Here is a 27,684-nt window from a genome sequence, read left to right as displayed (position 1 = left end):
TGGGCGGGGTATAGGAGAGTGGGCGGGGTATATGAGAGGGAGGTGCGGAGATTCACACAGGGATTGCGCGTCCGCGTTTTGCAGAGGTCCTGCACCATTATCATCACCACAATGACGAAAGGAAAGGTACGTGAGCTTGTCAGTGTTGATTATTCCCGTTGTCCGACCGTCCCGTAGTGTCCATGACCCCGCGCTGCGATTGTCGCTGTGTTCATGATCCGGGTTTCCCTCTATTCAGCCGCATTAATATATAACTGAGACGCACGAACCTCCATTCTGATCCACATCATTCCCATAATTAAACCTTCCATGAAACAAACAACGGCATCCATGATTCGCCGTCTGACGGCTCCAAGTCGAACGTGACGCATCATCCCAAGGACCATTTCAACGTCTATTTATGATGTCATCACGGAAACCGTACATGGACAATGTGTCGTTATGTTTCCTTTACATCTCTATCGCAGGAACTCTCGCTGATAATAACAATAATGATAAAGTATAATTAAATAGTAATATATAAAAACGTTAAAAGTATGAAAACATTTATTTTAAAATGTTAATAATAATAATAATAATAATAATAATCATTATTTTATTTTGCATTGTTCATAACATAATCATCGTCATTCGTAACCGCAGCAGGACTTTGCATAGTTTAAGAAAATCTGGCGTTTCTCGGTAAGAGTTGCACTTTGTGGTTTGCCATTGCCTTCCCAGCAACAGATCAGGTAGGAATTCGTAATTTGTTGAGGATGCCGGCGATAGCTTGCCTACTCTTCGTGAAGTACACCGAGGGGTCTTTAACATCCACCAACTAATGCTGACGGATGGGACGGCCGGCTTAACGTCCATCCGAGGGACGACGCACGCATTGATGAATCGCTCTGCCTGTGAAACACCGGGATGACAGGTTATAGCTGGGTCAGGATTCGAACCCAGGTGAGATAGCAGCTTGGAGCGAGTGGTGCAGACCTCCAGGGTCTCGGGTCAGGATTCGAACCCAGGTGAGATAGCAGCTTAGAGCGAGTGGTGTGGACCTCCAGGGTCTCGGGTCAGGATTCGAACCCAGGTGAGATAGCAGCTTGGAGCGAGTGGTGCATACCTCAAGGGTCTCGGGCCAGGATTCGAACCCAGGTGAGATAGCAGCTTGGAGCGAGTGGTGCATACCTCAAGGGTCTCGGGCCAGGATTCGAACCCAGGTGAGATAGCAGCTTGGAGCGAGTGGTGCATACCTCAAGGGTCCCGGGTCAGGATTCGAATCCAGGTGAGATAGCAGCTTGGAGCGAGTGGTGCATACCTCAAGGGTCTCGGGTCAGGATTCGAACCCAGGTGAGATAGCAGCTTGGAGCGAGTGGTGCGGACCTCCAGCGTCTCGGGTCAGGATTCAAACCCAGGTGAGATAGCAGCTTGGAGCGAGTGGTGCGGACCTCCAGGGTCTAGGGTCAGGATTCGAACCCAGGTGAGATAGCAGCTTGGAGCGAGTGGTGCATACCTCAAGGGTCCCGGGTCAGGATTCGAACCCAGGTGAGATAGCAGCTTGGAGCGAGTGGTGCATACCTCAAGGGTCTCGGGCCAGGATTCGAACCCAGGTGAGATAGCAGCTTGGAGCGAGTGGTGCGGACCTCCAGGGTCTCGGGTCAGGATTCGAACCCAGGTGAGATAGCAGCTTAGAGCGAGTGGTGTGGACCTCCAGGATCTCGGGTCAGGATTCGAACCCAGGTGAGATAGCAGCTTGGAGCGAGTGGTGCATACCTCAAGGGTCTCGGGTCAGGATTCGAACCCGGTGAGATAGCAGCTTGGAGCGAGTGGTGCATACCTCAAGAGTCTCGGGTCAGGATTCGAACCCGGTGAGATAGCAGCTTGGAGCGAGTGGTGCATACCTCAAGAGTCTCGGGTCAGGATTCGAACCCGGTGAGATAGCAGCTTGGAGCGAGTGGTGCGGATCTCCAGCGTCTCGGGTCAGGATTCAAACCCAGGTGAGATAGCAGCTTGGAGCGAGTGGTGCGGACCTCCAGGGTCTCGGGTCAGGATTCGAACCCAGGTGAGATAGCAGCTTGGAGCGAGTGGTGCATACCTCAAGGGTCTCGGGTCAGGATTCGAACCCAGGTGAGATAGCAGCTTGGAGCGAGTGGTGCATACCTCAAGAGTCTCGGGTCAGGATTCAAACCCAGGCGAGACAGCTTGGAGCGAGTGGTGCGTACCTCTAGGGTCTCGGGTGAGGATTCAAACCCAGGTGAGACAGCTTGGAGCGAGTGGTGCATTCCTCTAGGGTCTTGGGTCAGGATTCAAACCCAGGCGAGACAGCTTGGAGCGAGTGGTGCATTCCTCTAGGGTCTTGGGTGAGGATTCAAACCCAGGTGAGACAGCTTGGAGCGAGTGGTGCATTCCTCTAGGGTCTTGGGTCAGGATTCAAACCCAGGCGAGACAGCTTGGAGCGAGTGGTGCATTCCTCTAGGGTCTTGGGTCAGGATTCAAACCCAGGCGAGACAGCTTGGAGCGAGTGGTGCATTCCTCTTGGGTCTTGGGTCAGGATTCAAACCCAGGCGAGACAGCTTGGAGCGAGTGGTGCATTCCTCTAGGGTCTTGGGTCAGGATTCAAACCCAGGCGAGACAGCTTGGAGCGAGTGGTGCATTCCTCTAGGGTCTTGGGTCAGGATTCAAACCCAGGCGAGACAGCTTGGAGCGAGTGGTGCATTCCTCTTGGGTCTTGGGTCAGGATTCAAACCCAGGCGAGACAGCTTGGAGCGAGTGGTGCGTACCTCTAGGGTCTCGGGTGAGGATTCAAACCCAGGCGAGACAGCTTGGAGCGAGTGGTGCATACCTCTCGGGTCTTGGGTCAGGATTCAAACCCAGGTGAGACAGCTTGGAGCGAGTGGTGCATTCCTCTAGGGTCTTGGGTCAGGATTCAAACCCAGGCGAGACAGCTTGGAGCGAGTGGTGCGTACCTCTAGGGTCTTGGGTCAGGATTCAAACCCAGGCGAGACAGCTTGGAGCGAGTGGTGCATACCTCTCGGGTCTTGGGTCAGGATTCAAACCCAGGTGAGACAGCTTGGAGCGAGTGGTGCATACCTCTAGGGTCTCGGGTTAGGATTCGAACCCAGGTGAGACAGCTTGGAGCGAGTGGTGCATACCTCTAGGGTCTCGGGTCAGGATTCGAACCCAGGTGAGACAGCTTGGAGCGAGTGGTGCATACCTCTAGGGTCTCGACCACCCTGCCAAGCGCACATCACTAATTCTTGTCTTTCAAATATTCTCGATGCACACGTGTCCGTTAATTGTTGAGTTCGGTGAACTTTAGTCATGAAAGTAAGATGGAGCAATAAGAACTTTATGTTGGTTCACTCGGAATGTTGTCATGCGTGTACTTCATGATCTCATCCTCACAACACTTCACCTCTTTCCCCCTTTAGCTCTTCTCTGGAAGCAAAGTGTACAACCAGGGTGTGGACAACCCGGCCCAGGATGACCTTCCCTCTCCACCACCGGTGGTTATGTTTCCACCCTCATCCACCCCACCGCCCAGCTACAGTGAGGCTATGGGAGGTACGTAACATTCTTATTGGCATCAAGTTAGAGTGATATAGTCCGGAAGCTAAGCTAAATATAGCATAACAATTGTGCATTTTGTGAGGAAAGCACCAAATTTGGCACACTAGTAGACTATCATATTATGAAAAGATCTGGATATTGGGCCATCTCAGATTCAGAGATTTGATTTTTGCAAGATTTGCAGATTTTGCAGATTTGCAAGCTGAGATTGCAACGCCAGGGACGGCCGACTCCTTCCTGCGAGCTGCCCACGTCACCCGCACAAGAAGAGCTCATCAAATCACTGCAGCGGCACTGCACATCCTGCAACACCGTGCGTATGAACGCCACTGTATGACATATGCTGATGATGCAGAAGACCTGCCTGAGTTCGAAGACTGGTGTCACCAGAGAGGAGAAGACATTCCCAACTTTCAGTACTGGGCAACTGTGCTGGAACTAGAGATGTTGGTACTGGTCTACGTGCGTTCTCTGCGGCAGGCTTCATTCACGACGTACCTTGATGCCCTGACGGAACTGGTCCCATGGTTCCATGCCTTAGACCACACACACTATGCCAGGTGGGTCCCTGTTCACCTGAGGGACATGGTTGCACTCCCAATGAAGCACCCAGATGTAGCCAGAGAATTCAGGGCTGGCAACTTCATTGTACAGAAGACGAAGAAGGTGTTCTCTTCGATCCCAATCGACCAGGCGCATGAACAGAATAACGCCTGCATCAAAGGAGATGGTGGAGCAGTCGGCCTCACTGACAACCCAAGTGCCCTGCGGCGTTGGATGATTGCCGGGCCAGAAGTTGCCAGGGCCATAGAAGAGTTCCAAGATGGCCATCAACACTGGGGGAGGCGAGAGGACACACGTCATCACGACCAGACACCAAGTGTGCAGACCTCTTTCGCCAAGGATGTCCGCGCCCTTGTCAGCGTCATAGAAGAGCTTGGCAACCCCTTTGAGGAAGAGAGCATGGATCTGGTTGTCCTTGACACAAAGGAAATTGCAGGTCCTGCTGCAGTTGAGACTGTCAGGAATGTGAAGAAGATTGGCCAAGAGCAGTTCCAGGCTTTCACCAGAGAATGCCTGGTGGAAAGGACCAAGCCAATCGATGATGCAATTCGTCGGAACAAGCTGAAGGTGTCATTTTGGAAAATGGCTGCCACAGCCATCAAGGGCTGAATCTGAGATGGCCCAATATCCAAATCTGTTCATAATATGATAGTCTACTAGTGTGCCAAATTTGGTGCTTTCCTCACAAAATGCACAATTGTTATGCTAAGTTGCCCCACTAATAGGCGTCATGAGAGCTTCGGAACGCATGACATCCATTGTGAATGCTGGAAACACATTCGGCCTTTCAATAAGTTGAATGTTGCTTGAGAAGCTCTTGATCAATTTGCACACGGAGCCATCGCAAGAGTCTGACGTCATTGCCCCCTCTCTGACGTCATTGGCCCTCGTACCAGGAGGCGAGGACGCGGTCAGCTCGAGTGACGAATTCGCAATGAGATGCTGGGATGACAAGGCGGTTCGCAGGGTGTTTGTGAGGAAGGTGAGATGTTCCTAAAACTGCAGATCAATGGCTGCTTACCATGTGGCATCCACTACATGCACAAACTCTGCACATCTAATCCCATCGCTTTGTCCCGCCATTCATCATCAGAGGCAATTGTCCTTGAAGCATCCATTTTTTCTTGAAGTAACCTCACGAAACCTCTTTTTCCCCACTCGTGGAACCAATTTTCCCAGGCTGTCCATTCCCATTCCTCCCTCCAGGACTTCAACACAATGGCCTCCAACTAATCACAACAAAGTTCCCCCTCCCCCCTCTCCCCTCCCCCCCCAGGTTTCTGCACGACGCACGTGGTCCACCATCAACCCCTTTCTGGATGAAACTGCCTAAGTCCCCCTGATCCACCCCCTCCCCCCCCCCCCCCCCCAGGTTTCTGCACGACGCACGAGGTCCACCATCAACCACCTTCTGGTGAAACCCCCTTTAACCAGAATCACTCCTAACTTACACTCATTCGTTCCTCTTTTTTTCCCCACCTGTGGAACCAACTTCCACATCCTCTTCAATCGCATCCTTCCATCCAGGTCTTCATGCCAACTGTTCACCACTACCTCGGGTCATCCCCATCTCTTGCACCCAAATGACCCCCTTTCCAAGCTCTCCCTTTTTCAGGTTATGCTGATTTCCCCACCTCGTTTCATTTGTTAGTGGTTGGTTGCTTTGTTCCTTTTATGCTTCATCCCCACCTCCTCCTTCCTCTTCTTGTTGTGTTTCATTCGTCTTGCGTGCAGCTTCTTCACCCCCATGTGTCCTCCCTCTCCCCTCGATGTCATTCTCCTTCCTCCTCTGCTGTTGGTGTTTCCTTCCATTCTGCTCTCGCCCTTCCACGAGCCCCGGTCATGAATACCAAAAAAAAGAGGCAACATTAGATGATGTTTTGTAAATATAGAACAAAAGGAACCATTTAATCTGTTAATTTATTAATTTATTGTCCGGCCTGCGTTTGTGCATCTTCCAGGTGTATCTGATCCTAATGCTGCAACTTCTCGTCACCTTCACTATCGTGATGGTATTTACTTACTGGTAAATACATCCTTTTTCTTTACCTTCACCTCATCCTTTCTCGTTATTCCTTTTGTCCATTCATCACATGGCCCACTAATTTGTTTATAGTGGACGAGCTGATGCCCGCATGGCAACCACGCTGCGATATAGAAAGCGGTGTAACCTACCAAGCGGTAGAAGCTGCAGGTGTCGAGTAATATCTGGGAAGATGAGACTACATGGTACCCGGGCAATTTAGACAGGGATTTGTCACTTGTTCGGAGTGCTGGCGATAACTTGCCGACAGTTCACGGAAGACACCGTGGGATATTTAATGTCCACCGGCTATTGCTGGCAGACGAGATAGCCGGCTTAACGTGCATTTGAGGGATGGCACACATTGTGAGGGATGGCACACCGATCCAACCGCTTGTAGTTGGGTCGGGAATCGAACACGGACGAGACTGCTCAAAGGTAAGTATAATACCTCCGCACAATAATGTCAGACTGGTCCATGTTGGCATCTCTGTATAATGGCTCCGTAGTATTCAAAGTACTCCAGTTGCATTGACGTCTTCGTTCCTCAGCAACGCCCATTAAAATGTCCCCAGCGATGTTGGCATCATTATTCTTGCTAATCGTGCAGGTACGCCACCGCATGAAGATACCAATGGGGAAATCCCAGGCTTTCAGGTTACAATAATTCATTGCAGGTATATATTCTCCACAGGGAAACATGCATCCCATGTTGGGTTCCCCACAAACCCTTTCTCCAATTGTTGAATTATTGTTATCGACGCATGACGACAATGCCGCTCATGACGGCACATCTTCAAAATGTCTACATAACGACAGGATATCCGCATTTCGATCTGCGGGTGAAGGTTTCTCATTCATGGAATGTCTTTGAACTACCGAGCTAATGATACATTGTCCTACCAAAAGTCATGTGACCCTGCTTTCCTTCCACCTGTGGCAATTTCCAACGTGTATGTCAGATTTACAGAACCATGAATATGATCATTTGGTGTGGGAGCGAGGAGAGTTGTTCGATCATCTATATTGTTGCGGATCTCCGACGTCGGCTCTCCCCTTATCAAGAGGGGGTTAATCCCCTTGTCCTTTTATCTGGCCGACGCGATCCTGGAAGTTATAACATCCTTCCCGGGCAGCGTTAGGTCGGGTTTTTAGGCCTAGGGATTCGCTACTACCTAAGTACTAACGCTGACCGGAAACGAGGGAATAACTCCCGCCCGAATCACGGATATTGATGGAAGATTGCCGAGCGGATAGCAATCCGCGATCCGAGCTGTTAACCAAGACTAGACCCGATTCTAAGCGGTTCCTAATCGTGCCACGTTTACCCAATGGAGAAAAGACTAGGACGATCGGATTAAGGAGAAACCAGAAAGAACAGGGCAATTTATTTACAATGTACAAAGAAGAAGAGGAAACGAAAGAATGTACAAGAAAGAAAGAGGAAGGAAAAGTACACAGGGCAGTCTTAAACAGTCTTATTCTATTCCCTGGACTCGGGCCCGCTCGCTCTCAGATTCGGTCTCGGACTTCAGACTCATGCGGGGATGTAGATGGTAGAGTGGAAGGTCCGGCGATGGTGTCCAGGCTCCGGTCCTCGACCCGTACCAGATGATGGAACCCGGCAGGCAGCTCTTCGCGTAGCGTAGCGCGAGCGGACAATTATCGTGACGGGGGAAGGTAAGCTGGGCTATTGGCGTACGTAATTGGTGTACCGGCGCTTTTGTACTCACGCTACCGGTCTTACTCGCTCCAAGCGCCCCCTCCCCAATGTCCTGCACGCTGCGGTTCTCAGTAATGCATGCCGCGCGCTCGCCCAGTCAGCCCTCTCGTGAAGCGCAATTCCTTCCAGACCTTTCAATACCAATCTTGGCTTCGGTCCTTTCGCAATGAGCGCTGCCCCGTAAGTCTTTCTCATAAGCCAACCTTCCAACAAGTCCTTTCAACCACGATAAGTCCTCTCCAAGGGCTTTGTGTGCGCGCTTTTATAACCAAGCCAGCGAACGCTCTCAAAGCCCAAAACCACGCCTGTCAGGCGATCTCACTCCAGCCCTGGTTGGCTGGTTATGGCTTACCAGCCCCGCCCTGATGGCTGGTTGACGTGGCCGCACCTCCATCCTGGCGCTCCGCCCCCTTTTCGGGCCTTACCTCGTGGGTTTCTGGGCTGGTTTGGGCGGAAGCCCAGCGAGGTTGCGAACGCTGCTGGCAAACTAAAGGACGAGGGCGAGTACAGACTGGCTAGCGCTTAATGGCGTCGCTTGGAGGGAGGCTGCAAAATGAACAAAGGGGCCTACTCTTATTTGTTTGACGCAACGCAGATGCAACTATTGGGAATGGCTTAATCTAACACATACGAAGAAATAACTGACGTCCTATGGTGACCTACATGTTGCTTGTGGCCTACTTATGGGGTGCTACCTTTAACCTTTAATGATGTTATATTTACAAGTGTGGGTTCTCAAAACCGCAACAATATATATATATATAAATGAAAGTGTTTGTTTGTTTGTTTGTTTGTTTGTCTGCACAAGCTAATCTCCTGAATGGTGAAAGACAGGAAGAAACCTCCAATACAAAAAATGTCGGGACGGGCCCCGGGAAGGTTTTAGTCTAGGTGGCGAGGCTGGTCGAGGCCACCTAGGCCAGGCCGGGCCCATTTCGCAATTAAAAGCTGAGCTGAATTATAGTAGTCAATCTTCTACGGCCGCGAGTAAAAGCTGAATTATATTAGTCAATGTTCTACAGCCGTGAGTAAATGCTGAAATATTGTAGTCAATCTTCTACGGCCACGAGTAAAATCTGAATTATAGTAGTCAATCTTCTACGGCCGCGAGTAAAAGCTGAATTATATTAGTCAATGTTCTACGGCCGCGAGTAAATGCTGAAATATTGTAGTCAATCTTCTACGGCCGCGGGTAAAAGCTGAATTATAGAAGTAAATCTTCTACGGCCACGAGTAAAAGCTGAATTATATTAGTCAATGTTCTACGGCCGCGAGTAAATGCTGAAATATTGTAGTCAATCTTCTATGGCCACGAGTAAAAGCTGAATTATAGTAGTCAAGCTTCTATGGCCACGAGTAAAAGCTGAATTATAGTAGTCAATCTTCTATGGCCGCGAGTAAAAGCTGAATTATAGCAGTCAATCTTCTACGGCCGCGAGTAAAAGCTGAATTATAGTAGTCAATCTTCTACGGCCGCAAGTAAAAGCTGAATTATAGTAGTCAATCTTCTATGGCCGTGAGTAAAAGCTGAATTATAGTAGTCAATCTTCTACGGCCGCTAGTAAAAGCTGAATTATAGCAGTCAATCTTCTACGGCCGCGAGTAAAAGCTGAATTATAGTAGTCAATCTTCTATGGCCATGAGTAAAAGCTGAATTATAGCAGTCAATCTTCTACGGCCGCCAGTAAAAGCTGAATTATTGTAGTCAATCATCTACGACTGCGAGTAAAAGCTGAATTATAGTAGTCAATCTTCTACGGCCACGAGTAAAAGCTGAATTATAGTCGTCAATCTTCTATGGCCGCGAGTAAAAGCTGAATTATAGCAGTCAATCTTCTACGGCCACGCGTAAAAGCTGAATTATAGTCGTCAATCTTCTATGGCCATGAGTAAAAGCTGAATTATAGTAGTCAATCTTCTACGGCCGCCAGTAAAAGCTGAATTATTGTAGTCAATCTTCTATGGCCATGAGTAAAAGCTGAATTATAGTAGTCAATCTTCTACGGCCGCCAGTAAAAGCTGAATTATTGTAGTCAATCTTCTACGGCCGCCAGTAAACGCTGAACTGAATTATACTAGTGAATCTTCTACGGCCGCAAGTAAAAGCTGAATTATAGTAGTCAATCTTCTATGGCCGTGAGTAAAAGCTGAATTATAGTAGTCAATCTTCTACGGCCGCCAGTAAAAGCTGAATTATAGTAGTCTATCTTCTACGGCTGCGAGTAAAACCTGAATTATAGTAGTCAATCTTCTACGGCTGCGAGTAAAAGCTGAATTATAGTAGTCTATCTTCTATGGCCGCGAGTAAAACCTGAATTATAGTAGTCAATCTTCTACGGCCGCGAGTAAAAGCTGAATTATAGTAGTCAATCTTCTACGGCCGCGAGTAAAAGCTGAATTATAGTAGTCAATCTTCTACGGCCGTGAGTAAAAGCTGAATAATAGTAGTCAATCTTCTACGGCCGCGAGTAAAAGCTTAAATTATAGTAGTCAATCTTCTACGGCCGCGAGTAAAAGCTGAATTATAGTAGTCAATCTTCTACGGCCACCAGTAAAAGCTGAATTATAGTAGTCAATCTTCTATGGCCGCGAGTAAAAGCTGAATTATAGTAGTCAATCTTCAAGGCCGCAAGTAAAAGCTGAATTATAGTAGTCAATCTTATACGGCCACGAGTAAAAGCTGAATTATAGTAATCAATCTTCTACGGCCACGAGTAAAGGCTGAATTATAGTAGTCAATCTTCTACCGCCGCGAGTAAAAGCTGAATTATAGTAGTCAATCTTCTTCGGCCGCGAGTAAAAGCTGAATTATAGTAGTCAATCTTCTACGGCCGTGAGCAAAACCTGAATTATAGTAGTCAATCTTCTACGGCCGCAAGTAAAAGCTGAATTATAATAGTCAATCTTCTACGGCCGTGAGTAAAAGCTGAATTATAGTAGTCAATCTTGTACGGCTGCCAGTAAAACCTGAATTATCATAGTCAATCTTCTACAGCTGTGAGTAAAAGCTGAATTATTGTAGTCAATCATCTACGACAGCGAGTAAAAGCTGAATTATAGTCGTCAATCTTCTATGGCCGCGAGTAAAAGCTGAATTATAGTAGTCAATCTTCTACGGCCACGAGTAAAAGCTGAATTATAGTAGTCGATCTTCTATGGCCATGAGTAAAAGCTGAATTATAGTAGTCAATCTTCTATGGCCATGAGTAAAAGCTGAATTGTAGTAGTCAATCTTCTACGGCCGCCAGTAAAAGCTGAATTATTGTAGTCAATCTTCTATGGCCATGAGTAAAAGCTGAATTATAGTAGTCAATCTTCTACGGCCGCCAGTAAAAGCTGAATTAATTGTAGTCAATCTTCTATGGCCGCCAGTAAACGCTGACCTGAATTATAGTAGTCAATCTTCTACGGCCGCGAGTAAAAGCTGAATTATAGTAGTAAATCTTCGATGGCCGCGAGTAAAAGCTGAATTATAGTAGTCAATCTTCTATGGCCATGAGTAAAAGCTGAATTATAGTAGTCAATCTTCTACGGCCGCCAGTAAAAGCTGAATTATTGTAGTCAATCTTCTATGGCCGCCAGTAAACGCTGAGCTGAATTATAGTAGTCAATCTTCTACGGCCGCGAGTAAAAGCTGAATTATTGTCGTAAATCTTCTATGGCCGCGAGTAAAAGCTGAATTATAGTAGTCAATCTTCTACGGCCGCCAGTAAAAGCTGAATTATTGTCGTCAATCTTCTATGGCCATGAGTAAAAGCTGAATTATAGTAGTCAATCTTCTATGGCCGCCAGTAAAAGCTGAATTATTGTAGTCAATCTTCTATGGCCATGAGTAAAAGCTGAATTATAGTAGTCAATCTTCTATGGCCGCCAGTAAACACTGAGCTGAATTATAGTAGTCAATCTTCTACGGCCGTGAGTAAAAGCTGAATTATAGTAGTCAATCTTCTACGGCCGCCAGTAAAAGCTGAATTATAGTAGTCAATCTTCTACGGCCGCGAGTAAAAGCTGAATTCTAGTAGTCAATCTTCTACGCCCGTGAGTAAAAGCTGAATTCTAGTAGTCAATCTTCTACGGCCGTGAGTAAAAGCTGAATTATAGTAGTCAATCTTCTACGGCCGTGAGTAAAAGCTGAATTATAGTAGTCAATCTTCTACGGCCGCCAGTAAAAGCTGAATTATAGTAGTCAATCTTCTACGGCCGCGAGTAAAAGCTGAATTCTAGTAGTCAATCTTCTACGCCCGTGAGTAAAAGCTGAATTATAGTCGTAAAGTCATTCATAAAGAACCAAAAATGTCGGGACGGGCCCCGGGAAGGTTATAGGCTAGGTAGTGAGGCCGGTCGAGGTCGCTTCGGCCGGGCTGGGCCCATTTCGCAATTAAAAGCTGAGCTGAATTATAGTAGTCAATCATCTACGGCCGCGAGTAAAAGCTGAATTATTGTCGTAAATTCATTCAAAAAGAACCCGGGCAACGACGGGTGCTTTCGCCTAGTTCAATCATATTTGTTTATGTAATAAATAGATGGCGACACAGGAAGCAGTTTTATTTTGGGTTTTTTCGGACATGGTCAGGGCTCGTGGAAGAGCTAAGACACAGGACAGATCAGGACACAACATAAAGGGAACAGCAGGGAAAAGGGGAAACGCCAATAGCAGGGCAGAGGGAGAAGGTAGACGGAGACTGACAAGCAAAGGATGCAGGTAACGATGAGGGGTAGCGGAGAACACACGTGGTGGATACGTCAGCAAAATTTTGAGAGGAGGCGGCGGTGATTTAACGGGTCTAGAAAAGATCATGGCTTTGGCTGGGGGATGACCTGAGATGGTGGTTAAAAGCTGTTTTGAAGACCCGGAGGGAAGAATGAGATCGAAGAGATGGTGGAAGGTGGTTCCACAGGTGGTAAAAGAGGAATACATGGGTGGAGGTGAGTGATGGTTCTGGATTTCGGTGGTTTCACTTGAAGGGGATTGCTGGTGGACCGTGTGCGTCCGGTGTGAGTTGATGGAATTTATACGAAGGAATGATGATCAGCTGTTGGGGGAGAGGAAATGCCATCATGAAGTGGAATGTTATGGCACGACATCCGAGAGAAATGGGAACCATATTGTGGGGAAATTAATCCAGGTAAATATTGGTGTTCAAGCTCGGTCTGTAGGGTTTGTGGGAATGACGTTTACAGTCTTGCCAAGCATGAGCACAAAATATTGAAAAAAGACAAGGGAAGGGGATGCTAACATAAACCGGAAGCAGATAATATAGGATTACGGGTCCAGGCCTCGATTGGGGCACAGAAAATCCCTCTGAGATATTAAATATTTACTTTCAAAGTCTTTTTTTTTTTCTTTTTTTTTTTTGGGATACAAGATCGAGGCTCGTGAAAGAGCAAACATTAATCACACAAAAAGTCAAACCGACACAGAAAACACAAAAATAAGGGGAGCGGTAGATAAGATGGGGAGAGGGGGAAGGACACAAACACAACATTTGAGAGCAGGGACATCGGGAGATCTGTGGGAGGGAGAGGGTTTGGGGGGAGGTGGGAGAGGTATAAAACACATGGACACTGCAAGGACTTCCAGGAAAGAACTTGGAATTTCGAAAAAAGTGTATCTGGGGTGAATTAGCGGAGGTAGAAAAGATCAAGGTTTTTGATGGGGGAAGATAAGAGATGGTGGTGAACAGCTGTTTTGAAGACCTGGAGGGAGGAGTGGGATTGAAGGGAGTGGGGGAGTTTGTTCCAGAGGTGGGAGAAAAGGGGAATGAAAGAGTGAAGTTTGGCAATGTCAATAACATCATGTGTGACCCATTACCTTTGCTGGGTTAACATAGACCAAGCAGGATCTAAAAACAGACAAGGCCGTCAAAGCATTTTGTATAATCCATCCATCTCAAATCCATACATGGAAATTGACGAGTGATATTTACCTTCGATTTGGCAAATTGGGGCAGCTGGTTAATAATTCCCACCAGGAAGAGGGTCCGAATTTAAACGAACACCCTTTTCTTCCCTGCCCCATGAAGACTTGCATTGCCTTGCGCAGTTCTGTGCACCATCTTTGAATGTTAATTAACGATTGTGCACATAAACAAATGTTTGTTTGGATGAGAAATCGATTGATGTGTCGATGCTTCGTCTCTCCTCCGTCAGCAACACCGTGCAGATGTTCGTGAAGTCGAGCCCGGCGATGTACTGGTCTTCCTAGTAAGTCTATGTTATAATATACAGGAGGGGTCACCTTAAACTTCAGCAAAACACGAAGTAGATTGTGCAACATGCAAAAAATACATGGGAGTGCAACACGGCATTGATGGGCCAAATGGGCTCGTTTCCTTGTTTGAGGTTGCATAAGATCATGTGATGACCACTCGCACTCGGTATAGTCCCACGGTGACTGTGGACTATTTGTACTCATTTCCATTCTGCATACCGAATATAAATATTTAAATGGAATATTCGAGCCTCTCAGGCCGCCGGTGCTCCTATGGTTGGCAGCAGATGCCCCGGAAGCAGTGGCGGAAAGAGTGGCAATTCTATATGTGGGAAAATTTCGTGCCTCATTGGGGGTCGCCCAGGTAGAGTGCTGGTACGGCTCACCAGAAGACCTGGCTTCGATTCCCGGTCTGCGTGTGTAATTTCCCCACATGTATTGATTGGTTATTTATAATCTGTGGATGGAGGTTATGTTTTCACCTCTGTCTGTCTGTTTGTTTGTTTGTCTGAGAACAAGATATGTCAAAAAGTTGTGGACGGATTTGGACGGAATTTGGCAGACATGAAGCATATAGAACAAGGAGGAAAGTATTCGATTTTGGGGAAGATTCGGATCCGGCTACTAGAATTTTTTCAGCGATTCTTCACCATTGCGAGATCGGGCCAAAAACGATACATAGCAGGATATCTCAAAAAGTTGTGGACGGATTTGGACGAAACTTGGTGGAGATGTTGCGTGTGTGACAAGGACTTATCGATTCGATTTTGGTGAAGATCTGATTATGGATTCGGATACGAGAATTATTTAATTGTTTAATTGTTTCTTCACCATTGAGTGATCGGGCTAAAACCGATACATAGCACGATATCTCAAAACGTTATGGACGAATTTGGACGAAACTTGGTGGAGATGTTGTGAGTGTGACAAGGACGAATCGATTCGATTTTGGTGAAGATCTGTATATGGATTCGGATACGAGAATTATTTAATTGTTTAATTGTTTCTTCACCATTGAGTGATCGGGCTAAAAACGATACATAGCACGATATCTCAAAACGTTATGGACGAATTTGGACGAAACTTGGTGGAGGAGTTGGGTCGGTGACAAGAACAAGAGATTAGACTTTGGTTCAGGTCCGAATCCAGATCTGGCCTATCAGTGGGATACAAACATAAAGTGTTCAGCAGGTGGAGGTGTGCGCTCCACCGAGTGCCGTTCTAGTTTGTACATCGTGTATTAGTTTTGAGGAATTTTTCCCAATCTTTTCCATGTTGTTTCCAGCAATGTTCGCTTTATATCCGATGCTTTTTGTTTCAATGGTGGAAGCCACAGTACCGTGTTTTATTCTATGTTCTTTATTCTCTGCAGTGCGGTGTTTGTGACGACATACCTGATACTCTGCTGCTGCACATCCCTAAGGTACATGCGCAGTGGGGAGATTACCTTTTTTCTATTTTTCTATTACTTAAGTGGGTTTAGGCCGATATAACAACATGAACAGGTAGATTAATCATTTTGAATGGTGGTAGTTCGTATGCAACCTGTGGCTGCTGGCTGCATCATTTTCTGGGGGTGCAGCTGTGTCGCTGATGCAATGCCCCCCATTACCAGTCAGCCGGTACTCGGTTTGTCGACCTCGGAAAGACGACAGGCCGAGTTAACCCACCTGCTGTTATTTAAACGGCACGATGGGCTCAAACGCCGGACCCGAGGATCTCAAGCCAACTCTGAAGAAATTACTTTTGAAATCCCTGAGAAAAATAATCCATTAAGATACTTTATTTTCTGACTCAATTTAATAAAAAAGTAATGACTTCGTAACGTTTTGCCCTCTACCTAAGCCAACCCCCTCTTTACCCACCTTTCTGCCCCTCCCACTCCCAACAAACCCACAGGCGGAAGTTCCCCTATAATATCATCCTGCTGATTCTGTATGTGAGTACAAACTATATCAATATTATGTTGTAACTTCCAACGTCCAGATTGCGGCATATGGGACTCACCAAGACGACTTTGATCCTCCTTCACCGACCTCCAACAATGTTACCGGGAACCCTACTACCCCCGTTAATTCACCCCAGATCCACTTTTTTTTTGAAATCCCGACTTCTTTCTTTCCTGGAAGTTCTAGCAGTGTCCATGTGTTTTATACCTTTCCCACCCCCCCCCCCCCATTCCCATGCCTCGTCCCCCCAAGCCCTCTCCCTCCCACAGATTTCCCGATGTCCCTGTTCTCTGCTGTTGTACTTGTGTGCTTCCCTCTCTCTCCCCATCTTGTCTCCCGCTCCCTTTATTGTATGTTTTGTGTCCGTTATTTTTTTATTTTTTTATTTTTTTTCGTGATTGATGCGCTCTTACATGAGCCTCGATCTTGTATACAAAAAAAACAAAAAAAAACCCCCGTCTTACCCCTCGTAAATGTGTATACCTTCATTAATAAACCGCCGATGAACCCTGTTGGCATGTTTCTCATCGGCCTTGGCTCTCGGTGTGCGTTGACATGTGTTATAGTTTGTATGTGCCCTGAAAGTCCGACTGAGTCGGTGAGTCTCATGCGTCCTTGAAACTAGGTCCACCAGCAGGAGAGATGACTCGAGATTTAATGTCATAGGTCACCATGGTCCCAAGAGGATGATGAATTTTGATGATCCAAATGTGAATTCCTCATCGGCGCGCAAGATGGCACGCAATGGGGTTCATTGTGATTGGCAGGAGATTCTCTCGGACCCCAAAACACACAAGCAAACTGTGCAGGATCCCAGTTTGAGATCCCAGTTGGAGTCCCAGTTGGAGATCGTAGGTCACCATGGTCCCAAGAGAATGATGAATTTTGATAATCCAAATGTGAATTCCTCATCGGCGCGCAAGATGGCACGCAATGGGGTTCATTGTGATTGGCAGGAGATTCTCTCGGACCCCAAAACACACAAGCAAACTGTGCAGGATCCCAGTTTGAGATCCCAGTTGGAGTCCCAGTTGGAGATCGTAGGTCACCATGGTCCCAAGAGAATGATGAATTTTGATGATCCAAATGTGAATTCCTCATCGGCGCGCAAGATGGCACGCAATGGGGTTCATTGTGATTGGCAGGAGATTCTCTCGGACCCCAAAACACACAAGCAAACTGTGCAGGATCCCAGTTTGAGATCCCAGTTGGAGTCCCAGTTGGAGATCGTAGGTCACCATGGTCCCAAGAGGATGATGAATTTTGATGATCCAAATGTGAATTCCTCATCGGCGCGCAAGATGGCACGCAATGGGGTTCATTGTGATTGGCAGGAGATTCTCTCGGACCCCAAAACACACAAGCAAACTGTGCAGGATCCTAGTTTGAGATCCCAGTTGGAGTCCCAGTTGGAGATCGTAGGTCACCATGGTCCCAAGAGAATGATGAATTTTGATGATCCAAATGTGAATTCCTCATCGGCGCGCAAGATGGCACGCAATGGGGTTCATTGTGATTGGCAGGAGATTCTCTCGGACCCCAAAACACACAAGCAAACTGTGCAGGATCCCAGTTTGAGATCCCAGTTGGAGTCCCAGTTGGAGATCGTAGGTCACCATGGTCCCAAGAGAATGATGAATTTTGATGATCCAAATGTGAATTCCTCATCGGCGCGCAAGATGGCACGCAATGGGGTTCATTGTGATTGGCAGGAGATTCTCTCGGACCCCAAAACACACAAGCAAACTGTGCAGGATCCCAGTTTGAGATCCCAGTTGGAGTCCCAGTTGGAGATCGTAGGTCACCATGGTCCCAAGAGAATGATGAATTTTGATGATCCAAATGTGAATTCCTCATCGGCGCGCAAGATGGCACGCAATGGGGTTCATTGTGATTGGCAGGAGATTCTCTCGGACCCCAAAACACACAAGCAAACTGTGCAGGATCCCAGTTGTGTTGGAAACTGCAAATTGCTTTGAGATGAGTCTGGTCATCAGTTATCATAATGTTTCCTTTCAATCATTATTATTATTATTTAATGTATTTAATCCAATATGACAGGACATCTGGCTCACTGCTCGGTACACTGATCGGACACCCATGTAAAGACATGTACTCTATGGTCCTATTATTTTTGATGATTGTATTTCATATTATCGTTAACTATCTTAATCAGGAAAGAGCAATCTTGACTTAACATCTGTTAATGTTTTGATGATAATTGACACTGTTGATAATCCTATTGATAATGATCGAGATGACAATGTTGGCGACAGTTTCTTTATTAGTTTATTGTTTGAAGGAACTTTTTTGCTTCTTCCTGCGTCACAGACCCTGGCCTTGTCTTACTTAGCAGGTGTGATTGCAAGGTGAGTTTCCCTTCAATTTATATACGCTCTCCCCCATCCCCCCCACTCCTATCCCCACCTGTCTGTATTATATAGTTCTGATGAAGTGTGTGTGTGTTGGTTGCAGTTTCTACACCACACAGTCAGTGGTGTTATGTCTTGGCCTGACGGCCCTCGTCTGTTTTTCCGTCACATTGTTCTGCTTCCAAACCAAGGTGAGATACTGGACATGCACTACAGTGGATCCTGGATACATTCAGTGGAACATGGTACTGCTGAAACGGTGAAGCTTAGTAGTTAAACAGCTACGCCTTTCTTTATCACCACCAGTATGACTTCACTTCATGTCATGGCCTTCTCTACAGTCTCCTCATGGTAGTCTTCCTGACTGGCCTTGTTGCTTGCTTCACCATACCCTTTGGCTATGTGAGTAACCTTACTTATGAACATCATAATGAACATCGCTGTATTTGCACATTGCTCCTCAATTTATTACGTACACATTGGGGGAAAGGGTGGGTTTTTAGGTGCAGGGGTAGGGGTAGGGCTAACATGAGAAAATCTAAGTTAAGAAAACTAGCCACACCTGACCAGACAACACCGCCAGCGCCGATTGCAGTGGGCCAGAGAAGCCTGCCCTAGGGGCGTGGCTTCAATTGGGAGGCCCGAATGAAAAGGCAAAATATCAGAAATTGAAGGCTTTTTTTTATTTTAAACGATTTATATAAACATCCGTTAAATCCCATCACACGCAAATGTATCAAAAATTCAAAATTTTATCATATTTTTGAATTTTATCAAAATCGAAACAGTATTTGTAGAATTTCCATAAAAGCCACGTCACTGTTCATATCGGTAAATATTATTCCATCGTGTTTGGAAAAACTGAAAAATTGGAAAATTGGAAAAAAATTGGACAAACAATACAGCCTATTTTACTCCAGAGGGTCCCAGGATTACCCACCCAAAATTTTGTTGCGATCGGTTCAGCCGTTTTTGCGGTACCTGGGAACGGACGGACGGACAGACAGACAGACAGACAGACATTTGGTGAATTATTGTAAGATGGAGGACGATATTGAAGAGAAAGGAAGTTACTGTCGGGGAGAGAAGGAAAAGAGGTTTGGGAGTGGAGGGAATGGAATAAGGGGAGGGAAGAGGCATGTGTTGAGCATATAGGGGACAGGTGAGTGATTGGAGGAGGGCAGGGAGGGGCAGGGGAGGGAGAGGTGACTCCGTAATTATTATATGGGTTCTTATTTACCACATCGTTCCAAATTCTGTACACAAGCTCCATATCAAACAAACTTCCCTTCATCTTGTAATATATCTCCTGACTTGTGTGTTAGCTTTACAGATAAGAAAAATGGTAAGGAAGTTGTAAAAGGGAATGTTGTTATTGGGGGAGCCAAGCAGCCATGGAGTGGTATGAAATGGGAAACCAGTGTTTGGAAGGACGAGAGTCGGTTTGCATCGGTGGAAAAATAAGGACAATTGCTTTTCTCAATCAAATGTTCAGAGGTGTATGCTAACCGCCGTGGGAAAGTAGGTGGAAATTGTGGTTTTGGGCATGAGGCCTTCAAAGCAAAATAAGGCCTTTTTGAAAGCAAGCAATGCAAAAGGTAACCTCTCTTGCTCTGAAAAAGGCGTCAATTCACCTGCGGTTGACATACCTCTCTCAACATTTGTGTCCCGAAGATTGATCCGGAAGTCGCATGGTTTATGTACGTGCAAAGTACCCACACGTTAGGCTTTGTTTTCTTTTCCGATTCTCTGCTCGTATCTGGCATTTCACTCTCCATGGTTTGCCAAGCATGCAAAATCCCAGTGCACCATTTCCTTGTGTCGAGTTGGTTTGTCAATGTAAACAGGAGTTTATTCATTAACCTCGCTGCAACCTTCCTATCCACAGCTACCTTGGCTACAAACGATTTATGGGGGCCTGGGCGCATTGCTTTTCACTCTGGTGAGTTGTTTCCTTATGCTGAGGAACCGGCTATGGTACCTGCTGTACGGGTTGAGTGATACATGACGCGCGGTATGGGCCAAACGATATGGGCCTCGTAGAGTTTTCTGCTTCCTTGAAAAATTCCAGTAATGCGACACATGCTCGAGTCGTGCTTGATGTGATGACTTTTAACATAAGACCTTGTGACTTGAGATTCAGACAAATAAAAATGTAACGGTTGGAGTGTCTGCCTGGGAGGTCGGCGGTTCAAGCCCGGCCGAGTCGAACCAAAGTTTTATATATTTTCTTCCTTCCTATTTATTTTTTTACTGTGGGTGCCGAAACACTTCCTACACCGATTCAGGAAAATTTACATTTAATATGATAATAACACACGCACACTAATGGGGGATACATTTAATATTACCTTTCACGTACCTATAAAGGATCAGGCACGATAGAGCGATGAAAAAAAAAAAAAATCCAAAAAACATCGAACTTTGTTATTCCAATTTTTTACTTTTTTTTGCCTAAAACACCCTCCCCCTCCCCACGCCCTCCCCTCCTCCCCCGACACTCACTGATGAACTTCTGTCTCGTGGCTCGATGTCCGCCGTCTTGGGACAACGCCTGAGAATATGAGCCTTTTTATGACGGAGCCATTGCAACACGTGCGGGAGACAGGAGGGCACGAGACTGGCCGGTCCTTTCTCAAAATAATTATCGGCGCGCTCCGTTTATATACACGGAGGCCAGAGCGGAACAAAGATAAACATCTCCGCTGGGAGCTTGCCCCGAGGTTTTGGTCACGTACCCAAAGCACCACACCAATTCCCTCAAGGCTTACTCTTATCGGTGTGCGGAGGCCATTATTTCAAAAAGGGATGGAGGACAAGCATTCCTGTGTTCAGATTACAAAGGGTTTGGCAATAAGAAGCGAGCTGGCTTTGCAGAGGAGGGACAGGGTGAGACGGGGACAAACAATAACAGTTTTGAGAGAACACAGACCTAAAAACTGTGTTCTCATCAAGACACAAGGCCGAATGCCTAGTTATTCAAATGAAAGTGGAAGTATAATTAATTATATAATCCTTTAAATATATATATACACTTCGACATCTGAAAGTTTACAAAGATCCGTTCAGTCATCTGAGAAAAATGGCGACACACAGACAAACGGCTCTCTTGTACAGGGTGTTTGTAAAGTCCCTATCTATTTCAGTGAAATAACGGTTTTTATTGCAAAACCTCACGAAGATGAATGTGCAAGAACGTGTGATAGTGGTGAGATGGTGGTTGTGGTGTGATGGTGGTGAGATGGTGGTTGTGGTGTGATGGCAGTGAGATGGTGGTTGTGGTGTGATGGTGGTGAGATGGTGGTTGTGGTGTGATGGCGGTGAGATGGTGGTTGTGGTGTTATGGTGGTGAGATGGTGGTTGTGGTGTGATGGTGGCTGTGGTGTGATGGTGGTGAGATGGTGGCTGTGGAGTGATGGTGGCTGTGGAGTGATGGTGGTGAGATGGTGGTGTGAACGTGTGATGGTGGTGAGATGGTGGCTGTGGAGTGATGGTGGCTGTGGAGTGATGGTGGTGTGATGGTGATGTGAACGTGTGATGGTGGTGTGATGGTGGTTGTGGTGTGATGGTGGTTGTGGTGTGATCGTGAACGTGTGATGGTGGTAACATTGCGTATTCAAGTAAAAAATTCAAATAAATTAGAGAGAAGTTTGAAACCACCATCACACATTCATACCACCATCACACCACCATCACACGTTCACACCACCATCACACGTTCACACCACCATCACACCACCATCACACGTTCACACCACCATCACACCACCATCACACGTTCACACCACCATCACACGTTCACACCACCATCACACGTTCACACCACCATCACACAATCACACCACCATCACACCATCAATCCACCATCACACCATCACACCATCACACGATCACACCACCATCACACGATCACACCACCATCACACGATCACACCACCATCACACGTCACACCACCATCACATGTTCACACCACCATCACACATTCACACCACCATCACATGTTCACACCACCATCACACGTTCACACCACCATCACATGTTCACACCACCATCACACGATCACACCACCATCACACCATTGCACCACCATCACACGATCACACCACCATCACACGATCACACCACCATCACACGATCACACCACCATCACACGATTTATGGTCGGCCTTGTTATAATTGTAAAAACGTAGTGAAAACCACAGGGGGCATTCAGACTGGGGAAAACTAACTTTAATCCCTACCTAGTTAACATACCCCCACCCCCCCCCCCCCCCCATGTGAAGACACAAACAATCTTAAGCTCCAGTTTTCCTGCTTAAATACATTGAGATGTCTCCTACATATCCACAGTACATGCTAATAGTATACAATCCTACCTACACTATGGTATTTCATCTACCCCCACAAACGTAACTATACATATATAATATAATATAATATAATATATATATACACAAAGAATTAAGTTAAGCACCCCTACACAACGAATTAAGGTAAGCACCCCCTAATATATATTCTTTGTGTATATGTATACATTGGCATATATTCTAAGGTATGTGAGATCAAATAATGATTGGTATGACATTAGCAATTATCCATTGATGAAATTGAGTGATCAAAGTGAAAAAAAGTGATTGGTTGAGTCAGTGATCCGATCACGTGGGTCCTACACACGTTATTGACGCAAAGATCGCTAGAGGTCTTCTCAGAACAATGACTGTACGTTAGAAAACATAAACGTCATCCACACTGTCCGTGATGGACCTATAGCTCCATACTTAAATTGAGGTGAAAATATGCCTAAAATTCCCAAAAAATTTCACCTTAAATTATTCAGAATAAAATATTGAAAACGGCATGATTGTTATGTTTTTATGTGACCATAATATCACTTCTCCAGAAAATATAGCAATATCATGGGTATATTACACTGTTTTGACGACAACAAACTTGTAATGTGCGAGGTTGTAAAAAAACGGGGGGGGGGGGTGCTTAACTTAATTCTTTGTGTATATATATATATATATATACACCCAAAAGTTGACTGTAACAAAAACAAACAAAAAAACCCTGGCTGACCACCATCACGTATCTGATGTCATCACAATCTGATATAGTCATCAATCTGAACGGCTGACTGGCTGACCCAAAAATCCCCGAGGACTCAAAAGACCCCGAGGACCCAAATCATAACCCGTCAAGATGCCGAAGTGATCGAAATACACTGCTTAGTTCAAGCTTAAAGTTGTCGACTATGCGAAAAAATACAAATAACTGTGCTGCTGCATGAAAGTTCGGGGTCTCTGAAAAGATGGTTCGAGATTGGAAGAAGATTGAAACCAAACTGCAAACCATGCCTAAGAACAAATGTGCCAACCTGGGGATGGCGAGAATGTAGCCGGAGTTGGACACCAATGTAGTTGGACAAATAAAGTTGCAACAAAGTTGTAAATAAATTTTATAAACTATATTTAGGTAATTTCTGGTCTCATTTGTCATTTTTGACCTACCCAGACTGTTTCCTACGATTTTTTCCCTTGTTTATGACCCGCAGAATCATTTATGACAAAACATTACAAAACATTACTCGTGCATGACGATCCCCGAAATTTCGGCCATGAAAATAATCACAAAAACTTTACTTGTACTCGAGTATATACGGTACATATGACCAACATATGATCTTCACAATACATATTACTCGATCGCGGCAGTGTGTAAGCAACATACTGGCTCGAGGCCTGAACACGGAAGTGTTGTAATAAACCTGTGTAAAGCAGCCTTTTTAATAACAGGCGCATGTGTAAACGGTGAAATTAAATTTGTGTTCTTAACAACATATCACCATATGCAACCTCAACATATGATCTCAATCACTCCCAGGGGGAAAAAAAACGCAGGCAGTGTATAAGCACAATACTTGATTGAGACCTAAAGGGCAATTACCTGTTTTTTTATTTATTTAGTTATCAATTTGTTTTTTTTACCAAACACAGCCCTCAACCTTTTTCTGGATGAAAGAGGAGGCCCTGAAAAGTTTGGTTGCACCACTTCCTACAGGGTCTGAATGCACAAAATAACACACATGCAAACAAAAAACGTTCTTCTTTATACCATGGGACTATTATCCACGGGACCGTTATTTGTGGGGGATACGTTCCTGGAAAATCCGCGAATTGTGAAACCGCGAATAGCAGAGCATTGTTTCAATGGAAAAAGGGGGGATAGGTTCCCGAGTTGCGAAAATCCGCGAATAGAGAGAACCAAACTGCGAATGACGGGGCAAAATCCGCGAATGGTGAGGCAAATCCAGAGAATGTTGATGATAATCCACGAAGGTTTTATAAGGTTTTATAAATACCATATGTTAAGCTAACGGCTCGTGGGGGAAAAAAAATTGCACCCCTGAAAAACCGCAAATTTGCGGAACACGGCTGTGAATAGAAAAAAAACCCCGCAAAACCAGGACCAGGACACAGTTCAGTGCAAAAAAACAAAGGTAAAAAAACCAGGACACTTTTCCACGAATAGAGAAACAGGTCGCATTTTATCACTCGCGAATATGCGGAATCCGTGAATAGCAGAACCGCGAATAGCGGGGTCCGACTGCATATTAGATTCTTCACAATTGAAAGATTGGGCCAAAAACGATATGTAGCATGATATTTCAAAAAGTTGTGATTGAATGACAAAACTTTGTGGATGAGTTGCGTAGGTGACAAGAACATGCTGATTAAAGTTTGCTTCAGGTCCGGATGCATATACGGCCTGTCGGTGGGATAGAAAATGTAAAGTGTTCAGCCTGGCAGAAGTATGCAGTATGCACTCTACTTACTGAGTGTCGTTCTAGTTCGCCCTTTACTGCTCTGAGGACACAATGGCAAAACAATCAACTCGAACTTTATCCAACAGCAAAACTGTAACTGTGTTGCCATGTGCAAATTTGTGTGGCAAGTGACATGTTTATTCCAATTTGCAAGAGAATTGCTGTGGCGGGGCAGTAATTTGTGTTGGATTATTATTGTTGCGATTGTTGGATTACTAACGGATGGATTATTAAATAGCGTCTCGGATTAAATGTGCGGTCTGACCAATGGGTTGGCCGCATCGTGCTGATGAGGTCAGTAGGCAGAGTCTTTCACCGTTTGGTCACTCCTCCGCTCTGGCCTTTTTGGTGACGTAATATGGAGATAGCCTGGTGTTGGCTTAGCGGTTAAGGTGCCGGCTTGGGATCCTAGGATCCTGGGTTCGAATCCCGGTCGATCGCTAAATTAATACCAGGGGGGTTGACTCAGCCTGTCATCCTTCCGAGGTCGGCAAATTGAGTACCAGCTTGCTGGGATGAATGATCCCGGCGTGTACCCCGGTTTAGAATATGTACACCGTATCCCTGCGCATCGTAAGAGGCGACTAAGGGTTGGCGCCAGGAAGGGCATCCGGCCATAATAAAAACATTGCCTCAAACAGGGAACCATGATTGTCATGGGGCCCGCAAGGCTAACCCCCGCTCTACCGGGAAAAATGGCCTTAAAAACGATCATTCATCCCTTATTGACATTTTCAACATACACGTCTCCATTTTCATCTCCACCACCATCCTTCACACATGATGTCATTAAAGTTGTGGCATTGTAATTACTGAAATGCTGCAGATATTTTGAATTATTTGCTAGAATTGGGGTAAGATGATGACTTGTCAGGAAGATTTCTAAATCTTGAGTTGATGTTTGAGTCCCGAGTCACATGAGGATTGTGATTACACGGTATTTGAAATCAGAAAATAACGTCGTGTTGGCAACGTTACTCCCTCGTACACCTCAGTTCCTGGTGTTCGACACACAGTTGCTGTTGGGCAATCGCCGCAACTCCCTCAGCCCAGAGGAGCACGTATTCGCAGCGCTCTCCCTGTACCTGGACATCATCTACATCTTCACATTCTTCCTGAATATCTTCGGAACCCGTAATTAATGTGACTCCTCCTCTGTTGTAAACCTGCAGTTAGTCACTTCACTTTACTTCCCGACTCGGTCTGTAATATTATCCTCGGTCGTATACAGACCGATTTGCTTCTCATCCTTCATTTTCCTAACGCATTTTCTCCTCTTCTTTTTCTTATTCTGCACTCTTCCTCTTCGTTTTTATTTCAATTCTCCAGGTAAATTGTCTTCAACTAATAATTTGTTATAATTAACGGTGGTGAATGTTAAATGGCAAACATGACCACGCTGAAGTGCAAGTGGATGGTTGAGTACCGCGATGGGTTTAAGGAGGTGTATATGTAAAAGAGCGCTGCATGCGAGCCCCTGAGAAATAAACCGAGCTATCTCACATCGTTAGCCAAATTGGGTTCAGTGCTCTGGACGAATCTTTCAATGGGCCTCTCAGGGACTCGCGCATCTGCAAAATGCTTTAAGGATATGTTTTTTTTTTTTTTTTTTTGAAACGAGAGTCTTCTCGTATGTTCTGTGGTTATGACGTGGGTTCTGGAAATGGTGACATATCGATCGATCCAAATGCGGACCCAAAGGCCCCAAGACCCTGAATGGCCAAAAGGACCGCAAAAACCCAAAAGACCCTGAAGACCCAAAATTCCCCAAAGACCCCCAAAGACCCTTAAATACCCTGAAGATGCAAAAGACCCTGAAGACCAAAAATATTGAAAAGACCCAGAAGACCGAAAATACCCAAAAGACCCCGAAGACCCAAAATACACCAACGACCCTTAAATACCATGAAGATGCAGAAGACCCCGAAGACCAAAAAGATCGAAAAGACCCAGAAGACTCCTTGACGAGTCCGTCGAGCACTTATCGAACATGTACAAACACGGTCCAGGAATTCCACTTTTTTTTCCTTTTTTTTTGGTACACAAGGTCGAGGCTCGTGTAAGAGCGAACACTGATCGGCCTCCATACGAACCGGCCACCGTGGTACCGAAGACTAACGCACCACGCGTGTGATTCGCAACACCATCTGAACAGAGCTTGGGTTTTGGGATTTTTACGGAACGTGCTCTGCTTATATCGACGTATCTAATGGCCGAACACCATCCAGCTCGCATGAACATTCCTTGTATTCCATGTCTGACTTGTAGAGTACGTGAAGTGATTATTGGTACTTAGGAAGTGTTTGGATGCAGAATTGAAAACGGAGCAAAGCATAATGATAATATGAATATGTATTTGTCTCATCCTATTCAAACACACAGCGCATGGTCGTTTGCTCGGATGTTAAACGTTTTGCACTTCGTTTGTCCTTTCCACGGTCAATAAAATAAGACTTTGTGAAA

At 45.8% G+C, this 27,684-nt stretch overlaps 1 protein-coding gene across 2 annotated transcripts; it reads left to right on the top strand.

Annotated features, from left to right (window-relative positions):
* FAIM2 (Fas apoptotic inhibitory molecule 2) lies at nucleotides 1-27,684 on the top strand. Of its 2 annotated transcripts, none has more exons than XM_068133327.2 (12): nucleotides 1-126; nucleotides 3,414-3,546; nucleotides 5,013-5,098; nucleotides 6,078-6,142; nucleotides 14,013-14,066; nucleotides 15,446-15,496; nucleotides 15,973-16,012; nucleotides 18,354-18,391; nucleotides 18,498-18,585; nucleotides 18,701-18,796; nucleotides 20,283-20,336; nucleotides 26,217-27,684. In XM_068133327.2, exons 1-12 carry the CDS (start codon nucleotides 112-114, stop codon nucleotides 26,361-26,363), a joined length of 867 nt encoding a protein of 288 aa, XP_067989428.1. In that variant the 5' UTR covers nucleotides 1-111; the 3' UTR covers nucleotides 26,364-27,684. The 2 variants fall into 2 exon arrangements, with proteins under 2 accessions (XP_067989428.1, XP_067989429.1); XM_068133328.2 differs by having other exon boundaries at nucleotides 21-126; nucleotides 5,016-5,098.

Source organism: Myxine glutinosa, chromosome 12 (genome assembly GCF_964187855.1).
Source record: "Myxine glutinosa chromosome 12, kmMyxGlut1.1, whole genome shotgun sequence".
NCBI classification, from domain to species: domain Eukaryota; kingdom Metazoa; phylum Chordata; class Myxini; order Myxiniformes; family Myxinidae; genus Myxine; species Myxine glutinosa.
Note: the sequence above shows the minus strand (reverse complement) of the source record. Positions and strands in the feature narration are given on the sequence as shown.